Consider the following 14,337-nt stretch of genomic DNA (forward strand, 5'->3'; position numbering starts at 1 on the left):
ATTTTCAATACATAAAACAAAGCAATGTAAGATAAGTGTGTATTAGTGTTTTAGCAAAGGTTTCAGTTCAATTTTTTCTGATAGTTTGTGTATGTCAAAGCAATCGTGAGTGTGCAGCGTGACAGAAAAGGAACTAAAACTTGGTTCAACTTTCTACCTATATCAAAATATTTTTCAATGAAATACCCAGTAACGTTTGTGCAATATCAGAAAAATAAGTGACACACAATGACAACTGAAACAAGAAATAACCTCTGAGGATTTATTCACCACAGAATAATCAAGCAGATTTTTTTTCTCCTCCTGTCCACCTACAATTTTTGTACAGACTTCCACAAGAGCCTCATATTGCTCACACAAAAAAGACTCTCCCATCAGTCATTCATGACAACTTTACAGCTCAATGTCAAATATGTGAAGCTTGTGGCGGAGTTGATAGCGGGATCAAGCGGACAATCGGCAAACAAATTCGTAGCAAACAATAAATAGCTCGAGGGAGATGTTACTATCACACTAACAACTGATCTATATTTGCACTATGAAGCTGCCATTCCAAACAGTTGCATGTCAGTATACTTAATGGTGTGTGACAGATAATAATGCTGAATGAGTGGCTAATCAATACACCAAAGGACTTAGAAGATAGCAGCGTCCTTGAAGTGGCCAATTAGCAAATCCGACCAACCAAGTTGACCTTTGATGGACCAAGTTTAAATATAAATAACGATATTGGGACTGGCAGATTAGCACCAGGAAGCTGCTGATACAGCATGTGGTGTAGCTTGAGGGAAAAGATGAGAACCATCACTTTAATAATTACACTGTACAATGAGCTTTACATCAACCATAGCTTGCAAATATACTGTACAGTACTTCCATTATATCTGCTGACAGGCATACAAATAGGCTACTCTGATAAAGTGAAAGTCCTCTCCCGTTTAAAGTGGCCAGACAATATAGCGCACGTACAATAACGCACATAGGCCTTAGGACATCCAGTACTTCTAAGAAGCCACACAAAATAAAATAAAATAAAATAAAAAAAGGGGGCGGGGGTGACAGTGTAAGCAAACTGTAACCGAAGAAGGCCATCCCTAGTCTCACAAGTCCCGTGAATCTCCGCGATGCGTGTAGGCGGCTGATAATACGTGCCGAGGTGTAATATGATGCTCTCATGAAAGAGCAGCAGACAAAATAACAGGGCTGGCCTACAACAGCGCTATGCTGCATCACCTCTACAGGGGGCAAGGGTCACTCAGACAAGCGTACAGTAGCATACTGCTCTAATGATTTACAGTGCAATGCAGGCAAGTGTGACTGGCATGGAAAGAAGGAATCCTTAAAACACACTGAAGCAATACTTATAATATACTTATAACTACAGAAGTTCATAAGTGGAATTAATTTAAAAGTTCAACACTGTCCTATGTGACTATTTTAGAAATATATATATACATATTAAGCACTAATGTGCAATCTGAAAATGATGCATTTCATTCCTAATGGGACTTTATAAGATTAAATTGTCCATTTATATCAAGGCCAGCTTCTTTGAAGTTGTAGAATGTAAACAAATTGATATTTGACAATAATGCCAGCTGTTCACTTTGTTGTTTAGTGTTAATCGGTAAATAATATACAAACTGCACCCGAGAGTGAGGCAACTTGGAATCGCACTACAAATAAACATACAAAGAGTTTAAATTGATGTATAAGTATAACCAAAGTAACGTGCAAACATTTCCAACGAAATACACTACATTATTGGATTATTATAAGAAAAGACACACAAGAGCCGCGTGAAACAAAGCGTAGTGTTACGTAACACAGAACCCAAATTAAATAAAAGCGCCACTCTTGCTTCCGTCGACTTGCGCTAAAAAACTCTGGTTGCACTCTTGTGTTCAAATAATAAGCAAATATTCGACTTGAGCGTGAATTCTTTCCAATAATTATTCAAATGTGAGGATAAGGAGATGTTTGTGCTCAACTTAAAACAAGTAGCGCACGCGGGGAGCGCACACAGCTTATCCCGAGCGAGATGTCAGTCACTCAACGCGGAATGTCATCAGCTCGGATAGCAGCATTGGAGAGCGAGTACATGTGTCTTTTTAACACCACATACGCCGCATGTCTCAATTTCGAAAAAATAAATTAAAAGACAAACGTTCATGCTCTAGACGCGTTTGGCAACTCGCTGTCAAAAGAGAGCGAGAGAGAGAAAAAAGCGAGGCAAGGGAAGACGACATGAGGACATTTCAAGCTAGCCCGCCGGTTTAAAAAAAAAAAAGCAAACAGCGCTCCGATGCAGCGCAAAAGCTGCAATGTACAATTAACAAACTCACCCAATGACAAGAACGGTTTGGTTTCCATTTCTGACTGGTAGTGTAGGTTAGCTCATTCCAGCGGAGACGATCACGTTGGGGAGTTTTTCACTGGCGGCTCGAGGACACCAGACCAGGTGTTGTTGTTGTTGTCGTTATTTTTGTTGCTGCTGCACTCTGTGGTCCTCTTCGAGTAGCCTTCGGAGCGCTTAAAAGTGACAGGTCGATGTCTAATAGTCTCGTAAGGTAACGTGTTTCTATCTGTACTTGCTCACTCAGCTGCTGTACTCCTCTCCTCTCCCTCGCGTGCTCTCTACAAGTCCAACTACTGGATCTGCACTGCAAAGGGACCCACGCAGGGGGTACTCCGACAACCCCGCATCACATTGCAGCGACGCCATGCATTGAAGCCTTTGCATGAACCCTTAAATCAACAGTACGGGTAAGAGAGAGAGAGAGAGAGAGAGAGAGAGATGATAGATGAGACTGTATAGAGGAAAAAACGGCATTTTTACTCTTGATATTAAACAGATTCCATCGCAGTTTAAGTTTCCCAAATAATGTGGAGCCCCTTCCAGCAGCCCAGCGGCTACTTATTCTTCTCACTGACTGCCTATCTGCTGTTATTTTAACCTGGTCACATCTGTTGAACTAAAGCTGTTGGGCTCACGACATAAAAGTTCTGATGTTTCAGCATGCCCACCGCTGAAGCAATTAGCCTATCTATGTGTTGAAGCTACCAGCACATTGAATAAATAAACAAACATGGCATCCGGGTTATGATTTAATGGAAATATATCAGAGTATTTTCTGGTATTATTTCTGCTTATCAAATTTCATCCCTTTTTGTACAAATGTATCTCTATCTATTAGTTTGTCCTCTCAATCAATTCACGTTTTGGTCAGCAGTGTGGTGCATTAGAATGCCTGCCTTCATCATGGGTCGAACTATAAAATGGTTCAAATTGCGTTCCAGCAATATGCTTTATTCAGATTCAGGATGAGCAAAGTTGTGATGTGGTCAATATCGAGGGGTGGGGGGGGGGAGGGGGGTACACCTTCATGGGCTGGGGGCCCACTCTCGTGCCCAAAGGTGGCCCTCTGTGCCCCCAACCCTCATTTTAATCCTACTGTCAGGCACTTCTGCCCATCCTCCTTTCCACCTGGCGAGATTCATCAGATGGGATGTAGGCTGGCAACTGCGTTGGGCTCTACTGGCTGGTGGGGGCCTCTCGCGCTCCCTCACGACATAAAAGTTCTGATGTTTCAGCATGCCCACCGCTGAAGCAATTAGCCTATCTATGTGTTGAAGCTACCAGCACATTGAATAAATAAACAAACATGGCATCCGGGTTATGATTTAATGGAAATATATCAGAGTATTTTCTGGTATTATTTCTGCTTATCAAATTTCATCCCTTTTTGTATAAATGTATCTCTATCTATTAGTTTGTCCTCTCAATCAATTCACGTTTTGGTCAGCAGTGTGGTGCATTAGAATGCCTGCCTTCATCATGGGTCGAACTATAAAATGGTTCAAATTGCGTTCCAGCAATATGATTTATTCAGATTCAAGATGAGCAAAGTTGTGATGTGGTCAAGATCGAGGGGTGGGGGAGGGGGGTACACCTTCATGGGCTGGGGGCCCACTCTCGTGCCCAAAGGTGGCCCTCTGTGCCCCCAACCCTCATTTTAATCCTACTGTCAGGCACTTCTGCCCATCCTCCTTTCCACCTGGCGAGATTCATCAGATGGGATGTAGGCTGGCAACTGCGTTGGGCTCTACTGGCTGGTGGGGGCCTCTCGCGCTCCCGTGGGCGTTCGCGGTTGTGGGGCGCACGGGCGGTTGGCCGGGGCAGTGGATGGGGGTGATGGTTGGTCAGGGGTGGGGGGGGGTCATGGTGGGTCCCTGAGTTATCCTCACGGTGGCTGGTTGAGGTGCTTTGGTGGAGCTTGCGGACCACCCCTGGACCCTTGGCGTGGGTGGCACCCTGGCCAGCCCTTCCCTCTTGGATGGTTGGGGTGATGTCCTCCGTCCTCCTTCATTGTGCCAGCACAGCAACTCCATTACACTTCTGGCATTTAACATGCATGCGTGACGGTGTCAATTCATTGCATCTGTCAGTAGACACACACACCCATGCGACTAAGTTGCTTGCTGTGGGACCACTCCCTAATTGCTATACACTCTATGACTTTGCGAATTTCCTGGACTGACCTCTGACTTGCACACAGTTTCTACAGGTGTTTAGATATTACAAAGCCACTCCCACCATGCAGTACTGCAATTGCACTGCCGGATTCACTACCCCTGTCCTGTTCCCTTCTCGTCCTGTCCCTGTCTTGTCCTATCCTATCTATCCTATCTTGTCATTTCCCTCCCTCACATGGTGTAGCTGTCCCATATAATGTTGTACTAGTCATATAATGTTTTGTTTTCGTTTGTTTTTCTTACAGCTAATGTCGTATCTTTACTTGTGCTTATTTTTCTCTCTGTCCTCTCTTCACTCTCTGTCTACTCCCTCTCTAACCTTGTTCCATCCGACAGCAGTAAATATCCATCATAATGCAAATAACCACAGAGGAAGTATATGAAATTACAGGCAGTTACACAAAAACAGTTTCGGCATCAAAGGTATACAACCCCTCCAGTCTGCATTACCAAGCAGCCGAGTAGGACAGTTGGGAAAAAAAAAAAAAAAAAGAAATGTGGCACTCAAAACATGCATAGAAAAAAAATTAATAGACAAGAATGAACACACACATAAGCTGGTAAAATACATATTAAGGATTAACACAGCAAAAAGGCAAAACATTATTATTTTTATTTTTTTTTCTTGTACAAAGTACGAGGTGGTTTTATTGTCAATTCTTCAAAATTTGTAACGCATACAGAGGCTTGAAATTACGGTACTCAAGGGCCCGCGGTGCTACAAAAGACAGTAAAAATAATAACAATATAAAAAGCTAAATAAAACTATGGTATATCCATCCATCCATTTTAAACACCGCTTATCCTGGTTAGGGTCGCGGGGCGCTGGAGCCTATCCCAGCTGACTTCGGGCGAAAGGCAGACTACACCCTGAACTGGTCACCAGTCAGTCGCAGGGCACATATAGACACGGACAACCATTCGCACCCACATTCACACCGTCACTGAGTGGGAACTGAACCCACGCTGCCTGCACCAAAGTCAGGCGAGTGTACCACGACACCATCAGTGACAACTATGGTATATACAGTATAAAAAATATTAATTGAATGTGCAAATATCAAAGATCAGGTGATGTGTGAAACAGTAAAGATCAAAGAACCAAGCCAAATGAGACATAAATTAGATGACAAAACCCCAATGCTTCTAAAGTGGCTGGTGTGAACTTGAGTTTAGTGTGTGTGTAGTGTGTGTGTGCGTGTGTGTGTGTGTGTGTGTGTGCATGTGTGTGTGTGTATATGTATGTTTGTGGGGCATCAGGGTTCAGGTGGGCAGAAAACAGAAGAGGTAGAGCGGGCAGAGAGTTCAGATTCCTGACAGCCTGATGAATAAAACTGTCTTTGAGTCGGCTTGTCCTGGCCCGCAAATTGTTGTAAATTGTTGTAAGTGACAGAAAATATTTGAGCCACATGCAGTCGAGTTACAGTATATCACCAGCAACCACGGTAGTGACAGGTCCAATAAATGTGTGTACGCCTTTGATATTTTTGACGGTTGTTTGTGAACTGTAAATTTTGGGAAATGTTCGAGCTTTTTAGCGAGTTTTCTTGGTCGATATAAAAACTTTGAAGCCTTGGATAAACTAGGAAATGCGAGCGGTTCGACTGCTGTATAGGTTTTGAAACCTAGCATGTACTCGTGCAACCTGTAGCTCATTGAGTGACTACTGCCAACAGCGGATACACACACATAGACATACAGTGCATACGAGCACTTGAACGTAACAAGGATGAAAGCCATGAGAAGTGTTAACTTCACAGTTATTTAGGAAATGTTATAAATGACTGTAGTTTCAATACATTGTGTGTAAAAGATGTGTTTAAATTTTTTTCGAAAGCTGATCCTTCATTATTTGTATGTACACATGGTCTGAGGGGGTTCTAAAGTTAGCAGAGTATGCACAAATTCAAATACAAATATATTGAATCACATATTTGTGTATCAAATGTGTATATTCACAAATTAAGCACAAATGTGTACATACACACTGATAGTCAATTAGGCCCCTTGTCTTGAAATGAAATTGGACTGAAGTTTCACAAGATATGCTTAAGTCTTGTGAAATAGGAGGTCTTGTTTGACGTCATGCATGATGGTGTTTTGATATCTGATGTATGACTTTATTTTTGGTCGATTTTCCATTCTGGGCATTCAAATTCAGAGGTCCAGTAATGCTTAATCAGGATATTAATTTTTTTTTTTTTTCACCGAGAGTAAATCCACTCTCTACATTCACTAATGTTTGCTTCATTAACTCACTGATCTGCTAACATGGCAGAAAAATCTATGAATTTATTCTAAATGCAAAAACGTTTGGGTAGATGCACACAGCCCTTTTCCCTCGGCTAAACTATCAGCAAGCGGCAGCATGTTCAGTTTGCATAAATCTTACTGCATTACAGCACTGTTAACGCTCCACCACTTCACTCTCATTGTTCTGGTTGCTCTATATGACACCTTTCCTCCTAATTCAAACACCATCCCTCTTGCCAGCATCTCCTGTCCTTTTAACACACAAGTCTGCACACAGACAATAGAAACCTCACTTATTTTGCTCAGATTGAAGCAGAAGATTACAAATAGTAAACTCTGCATTGTCACCACTATCAAACTGCCTATGCTGTACGTGCAGAAGCAATATAGGGCGTACATCTGCCTCCTAAGCCATCCTCCACTTCCTTATGATGAGCATGCTGCTGCTTAAGCACTAGGTGTTCACCATGTTTGTAGTGAGCCACAATACATAATTAATGAAATGCATGGCACATCTAAGATCATAGGAGGGTGTTTTAAAAAAGGGAGCATTTAAACCTGACATTCTTTCAAGATGATTATGAATGTAATTTGTGTGGCGCTAATATACTGTAACTGTTGGAAGCCTTTGTGTGAACATTTCCATCATCTAATTGGATAATTACAATCATAAAGGTGTCGCTATGTTTGCAAAGTGATGTTAAGTGACACATATGCTGATTAGAGTAGGTAGGGAGTGGGCAAGAGTTGAATTTGTCCTCAATTCAGGGGGCTGTGTAGCTTCTGGCCTCTCCGTTCTTTAATAGAAGACAGACGCAACAATCTTTATCAAGCCTTACTCAGTACAGGTACCCTCATCTGTCTACGAGACCAACCCATTTAATCCTCATCTTCCATGATGATTAATAGTGCCCTGACCCTTCACCTCAATCCATAAATTCTCTGGAGGCTGTTTTGGCTCTCTTCAACACCCTACACCTCTTTTAATGGTTGTCTACTGTCTATATTTAACTCTTATTGCATTTTCTCTTTGCGCTGTCTCCCCTTTTCCTCTCTCCTTTGCCATATTATTTCTCTACTTTAAGCAATGGGTTTGGGCCTCAGGGGATGAGAGACCACCACTGTTACGGTTAACTCTGCTATGGTTGCTTTGACAGCCTGCTACTCCTCTTTCTCCCTCTCTTAAAGTGGGTGATAAATGAGACAAGGGCCTTTTGGTCTTCTTTGTACTTTTACCATTCATGACAAGCTCATCCGTAAAAGTGATTATAGCCGTTTTGGTGGCAATGACAATGGTTTCCAATCCACAGGAATGTATGGCAAAACACACAAGAGACTTTAAAGGCTGCAAATAAAGACTTGATTGTCACGCTTGAGTTTAGTCTTTTGCCACTCATAATAATAAAAAATAGGATAGAATATCCATAGATGATGGCTTCGTATGTAAAAGATCAAAAACATTTACATCATGCAATTGCACGATAACACCACTCAAGCAAACAAAAACTGTTGTCCCCAATATTCTTGCCCTATTTTTATCAAGCTCTATGGAATTGAAGGTAATCAAAACAAGTGTGTGTTTGTTTTTTTTTTAGGGACGGGTGTACGATTATATTTTTCTTGCCCAAACATGTATTGGTTCTAAAATATTTTACTTTATTTTGCAGAAAAATCCAAAGTGAGATCATGGACAAAAAGGCAGTATTATATTTTTCCAGCCCAAACAAATATTGGTTCTAAAATATTGAACTTTATTTTGCAGGAAACTCAAAAGTGAGATCATGGACAAAAGGTAGTACTGTTGAAATTATGTCAAGGCATTGCCAGAAAGCTAAGGTCAGCGGCAGACGACACATCCAATAGGAGAGGTGGTGGCGAAGTGACTTCAGACAACAGATTTTTCAAAACTATTGTGAAGTCCGTACTAGCTGATTGCAGCAAATAATCAATTGCTCACATCAGTCAGGCAAGTTTCCTAAATCTCTTGAAGTAGCAGCCATTACGCCTCTTCTAAAAAGAGAGAACATTGGATGTTTGCATGTTAACAAATATATCCTGTCTCAAACCTCCCTTTCCAAGATTGTGGAAAAGCTTTCAATCAACTCAACAATTTCTTGAATTTAAATTGACTTTTTGACCAATTTTAATCAGGTTTCCGAACTCATCACAGTACAGAATCAGCTCTTATCAGTGTGCTAAATAATATAAGGTTGAACACTGTGACTCGGGAAAGGTGTCAATTCTGGTCTTGTTCGATCTCATTGTGGCATTTGATACATCCATCCATCCATCCATTTTCCGAGCCGCTTATCAGAATCAAAATCAGAATCATCTTTATTTGCCAAGTATGTCCAAAACACACAAGGAATTTGTCTCCGGTAGTTGGAGCCGCTCTAGGACAACAGACAGTCAATTTACAGAACTCAAAAGGGTGGCGGGAGTGCTGGAACCAATCCCAGCTATCATCGGGCAGGAGGCGGGGTACACCCTGAACTGGTTGCCAGCCAATCGCAGGGCACATATAAACAAACAACCATTCGCACTCACATTCACACCTATGGGCAATTTAGAGGTGTCAATTAACCTACCATGCATGTTTTTGGGATGTGCGAGGAAACCGGAGTGCGCGGAGAAAACCCACGCAGGCACAGAGAGAACATGCAAACTCCACACAGGCGGGGTCGGGGATTGAACCCCGGACCTCAGAAATGTGAGGCAGACGCTCTAACCAGTCGTCCACCGTGCCGCCGTGTTTGATACATAAATCATAAAATACTGCTGAACAGGTTGGAAATGTGGGTATGACTTAATGGAACAGTCCTTAAATTGTTCAGGTCCTACCTGGTGGAAAGGAGTTATTTTGTAACCATTGGAAGTGTTCAATCTCAACAAATGGCAATGACATATACTGTATATAGGGTCAGTCCTCAGTCCTTTGTCAACTACCGGAGACAAATTCCTTGTGTGTTTTTTGGACATACTTGGCAAATAAAGATGATTCTGATTCTGATTCAGCCAGCTACCCTTGGGTCAAATTCTTCAGAACCTTAATGTTGACTATCATAGCTATGCATAGTTATATCTAGCAGTGTCTCCAGATAACTACAGTTCAACTGAGGTGTTGTGTCACTGTGTAAAACAGCTAAATAACTGGATGAGCCAAAACCTTCTTCAATTAAACCACAACAAAAGTGAGATAATTGTTTTTGACAGTAAAGAAAGGAGGATTCCTTTTAGTAAATACATAACCTGGAGTCACTCTCTTTGCAAACCAAAGCCCAAGTCCGAAAAATTGGTGTGCTGATTCAGACCTGACTTTCAGCAGTCGTATCAAATCAATCACTGAAACAGCCTTCTACCAGCTGAAGAACATATCCAGAGTGAAGGGTTGCATACCCCCAAGCAGACCAGGAAAAGCTCACCCATGCTTTTTTTTTTCAAGTAGTCTTGACTTTCGTAATGGTCTACTGACTGGACTCCCCCAAAACAGCATTAAACAGCTTCAGCTCATTCAGAATGCTGCAGCTTGGGTTCTGACCAGAACAAAGCGATCAGAACATATTATTCAGATTCTAAAGTATCTACACTGGCCCCGAGTCAACTTTAGAATAGAATTTAAATTTCTATTACTGGTCTATAAAGCACTAAATGGTTTAGGTCCTGAATACATTAAAGATGTGCTCATGGAATATAAACCCAGTAGGGCTCTGAGATCCACAGACTTAGATCAGATAACGGAGCACAGAGTCCAAAGCAAACTAACTACTAAATCTGCTATGCTGTTAGCAAATGGAATAAGTTGCCAATAGAAGTAAAGTCAGCCCCAAGTGCGAATGTTTTTCAGTCCAGGTTAGAGAAAGTTAATATTTTAAACTGTTTTGTTTTATTACTTTTCTCTTTATTTTAAAATGCTTTTAATTACATAAAGCACCTTAGGTTACGTTGTGTGTGAAATGCAACTGTTTTTGTACAGTAAACGTCATGGTGTAAATGGAGGGAAAATATGCTGTCCAAGTGTCCTGAGCTCTGAGACAGTAGACTAACGACATACCATTACATGATAAACATGGCACAACGATGGAGATCTCTACTACGATGAACATACCAGACTGGTTGAAAGTGGTAGAAACAAGAGATTTTTAAATGTTTAGTAAAAATGTCATCTTAAAATAAGATACAGCTTACATGCTTCACTTGTATTGCGTCTGCTCCTCCTATAAGCAAATCCAGGGATTTCCATTTTAACTACTTCACATACAACCCAGCTGAAAGAGGCACCAGGCTACTTCCTTTCTGGTCATATAGCAACCAGTGCCAAATATAGACACCTTTGTGACGTTCCGATTTTGTCCCGGCGCAGTTCTTGCACCCTATGCTACGGTGGGCGCAGTGAAAACCAAGTACAACGTTTAAGTACCTTGATTATCACCATGTAAACTAAAAATGGTGATCTGTTAATATGCAGGACACGCACAGGCATGTTAAGAGTTCAGTTGGGATACGCGTGTACGTCACAGTCCAATCATGCCTTTCTCCCAGACACAATGGGCCATATTGACATGGTATCTGGGGATTACCAAAGCATCGCTCAGTTTTTGCAAGGGATTACTGGTTGTTTGAAATGTAGGTCCTAAATAATAAAATGCAGTTTATGTTTTCAGTCATAATAAGGACGTTAATAAGTCTAAAAATCTTCAGTTGCAGAGAAAATGTTCAATGTAAATCTTTTAAAAAGTTGACAAATCGAAGTCAATTGCTCTCTTTTTATTCAAGATTTTTCATAAACGTGGACAGGATTGTAAGATACGTAAATTAAAAGGTGTGAAATGAGGAACACACGAGCATGTGAGCTCATTAGGGCGTTTGTTGAGGTGTTCAGCATTGTCCACCCTGAGGGAAAGTCTTGATCTCGTCACAGCACTGGGTTCACATTCCTTAACCCCTGGGTCAGGGCTTTGTCTGAGGATAGCACTGAGGCAACTTCCCCTGCGGAAATCAACAAGAGCTGACACACTAGACACTGCAGACGCACACAGAAGCAGGAAGAGGCACCATGACGGCACAAACAGAAGCACATGTGTTGTAGTTTAGACCAAAACTTGGTTTAAACTCACATTCACGTTGGATAAAATAGTTAAAATAAGATATTGTACAGTAGGCCTACAACTACAAATTAGAAAAACTCTGACACTGAGGTTGTTTTCATTTCAGCATTTATCAGGATAACATGTACACAATTTTATCCAGAAAACATTTGTAGAGTGATGGATAGGTAGAAAATTTCAATGTAATTAAAACATTTAAAAAATCCAATAAAGTGTTGTAATAATAAAGTGTTGTAATATGACGTATACTACTGTATATAGAATACTCTAAATATAGTGTTATTATGCTGTACAATTAGTGCTTATTTAAGAGTTATCATAATTAAATACAAATAAATTTTCTGCTGTCTTCATTAGGGTCGCAGGTGAGCTGAAACCTATCCCAACTGACTTTGGTGAGAGGCAGGGTCCGGGGGGGGGGGGGGGGGTTGAATTGTGGTCGAGGGGGGTGGCGGTGGGCGAAACTGGACATTTGTCCAGGGGCCCTGTGCATTCCACACACTATAAGAGCACGAAGCACGCACTTGCCATTAAAAAATATATATACAAGGAACAAAACGCTTAAAGTGTCACGAAGCAGGCCCAAAAAAGTTACCAAGCCTGCCAAATTTGTATGAATAAAAAAAATATCGCTAAGTATATAAACTCAGGTTTTAAAACTTGAATAATAAGGACAACCTTTCAGCTCTCAGACGCTGTGGGCGTGTCAAATGGATGTGCCAAAAGGAATCAAATATACTGAGGGCGTGATTGTTTATATGATGTAAAATCATGTTAGGAGGCTCAACTTCAAAATGTAATGGTTATTGTGGACTGTAATCATAAAAATAAGCTTACAAGTCAACTTACCCTCGTTGTTGGTGGCATAATGTCACAGCCGAACACAGCACCTGACGACAGCGGGGACGGTAGGAGGAAGCCCAGGAAGTTAGACAGTCTGCACTGCCCCATTCACTAGTATCAAGTTACCCACTAAGCCATGCTGTCTCTGGTGAAAGTTTCAAAATTATCCATTGTAAAATGCGCACTGCAGTGTTGACTGGTGGTGTTGATGTTAAGGTTGCCATTCGCGTGTCTCTTTAAAAAGTCAATCCAGCGCTTTTTTATTTCGTCATTTTTTGGGAGCTTAAAAAACAGCACCAAGCTTTTCTGTAAATTGAGGCATCCAGCGAAGATGCGTTTTCTTGGTGTAGCCATGGTTAGCTTGGTAACTGTACGCTGGAGTGGTAAATGGGGCTTGTTATGAAAGCTAAGCACAGCTAACACTCAACTGAGCAGCCAAACGAAATGACGTCACTTTGTCTTTATATAGTGGGGGAGGGAACTCGCGCTAGAAAGTATACGCACGGGGCTATGTTTTAGTTCCAACCATAAAATCAGGAAAATTCAAACGGTGAAAAAGATGCTTAAGCTATATCTCAACAATTCAGTTGTTGTCTTTGTTTTCAGCACTTATCTTCAAACATATTTAACAAAAAAAACAACAGAAAGAAAACATGGTGGAAATGTGGACGACTGGTTGGAACATCTGCCTCACAGTTCTGAGGACCCAGGTTCAAATCCAACTTCGCCTGTGTGTCGTTTGCATGTATAGGGCGAATGGTTGTTTGTTTCTACGTGCCCTGCGATTGGCCAGTTCAGGGTCTCGCCCGAAGATAGCTGGGATAGGCTCCAGCACGCCCCTGCGACCCTAGTGAGGAGAAGCGGATGGATGGATGAGAAACAAAACACGGATATCTGCTTAAAGCCTCTTGAACAACGGACACCGCAGATGTATTTGCAGTTGACAAATGTTGAGCAAGAACAATAAGCACAACTGGAGGAAATTAAAACGACAAACAGAATACTGTGAAAATACAAACTTACTACGTGACGATGGAGGTAAACAAAATAATAATCCGACCTCTCCCTTCTTCCACTGTTGCACGCTGATTGACAGACACGGGTGTGACGCAGGAGGTTCTACCCACCAGGGTTCACCAATGAATATAACAAAATAACAAACAAATCCCACTGGCATTTTTAAATCATACACGACTCCTTTCACTCAGTTGGATTTTGTGGGTCCGCCCATCTTTATATTTTCTTTCTGGAGTGTTATTGGATTGCTTTTATAGTCACTGCTTATGCATCATTGGATGAGATCTATGTCAATCATTATAACCGCAACTGAATAGTCATTAGTCACCCAGTGTCATTACATGCAGCAACAATGTTGGAACAAGTGTGTAAGTAGAACTTATCACCTGGCAAGTACATGTTATTCAATGTTATTCAATCATGTTGTCGCGGGGCGGGTCTTGGTGAGAAAGTGCGTGGGATTTCTAAGAATGTCTGTGAAATGGGACGTTCCCTTTCCATATTGTCTCAATTATAATTTGTTTCATCTTTTGTAAAAGCGTTTCTGCTTTTGTTAATGTGTTTTCCATCCATCCATCCATTA

At 41.4% G+C, this 14,337-nt stretch overlaps 1 protein-coding gene and 1 long non-coding RNA gene across 3 annotated transcripts in view; both read right to left on the reverse strand.

Moving 5' to 3' along the window:
- rxraa (retinoid X receptor, alpha a) overlaps positions 1-2,660 on the reverse strand; it is a 112,596-nt gene extending 109,936 nt beyond the window's left edge. For both annotated transcript variants that reach the window (XM_061698216.1, XM_061698215.1), the window contains exon 1: positions 2,346-2,660. In XM_061698216.1, coding sequence (XP_061554200.1) covers positions 2,346-2,373 — 28 coding nt within the window. In that variant the 5' untranslated portion in view covers positions 2,374-2,660. The remainder of the gene's footprint in view (positions 1-2,345) is intronic.
- An 8,891-nt stretch (positions 2,661-11,551) lies between these two features.
- On the reverse strand, positions 11,552-13,959 carry LOC133413936 (uncharacterized). The gene is made up of 3 exons (XR_009769936.1): positions 13,761-13,959; positions 12,744-13,584; positions 11,552-11,809 (listed from the first exon to the last, which is right to left on the reverse strand). It is a non-coding gene; the product is annotated as an uncharacterized LOC133413936 (long non-coding RNA).
- Positions 13,960-14,337: the final 378 nt, after the last annotated feature.

Source organism: Phycodurus eques, chromosome 15 (genome assembly GCF_024500275.1).
Source record: "Phycodurus eques isolate BA_2022a chromosome 15, UOR_Pequ_1.1, whole genome shotgun sequence".
NCBI lineage: Eukaryota > Metazoa > Chordata > Actinopteri > Syngnathiformes > Syngnathidae > Phycodurus > Phycodurus eques.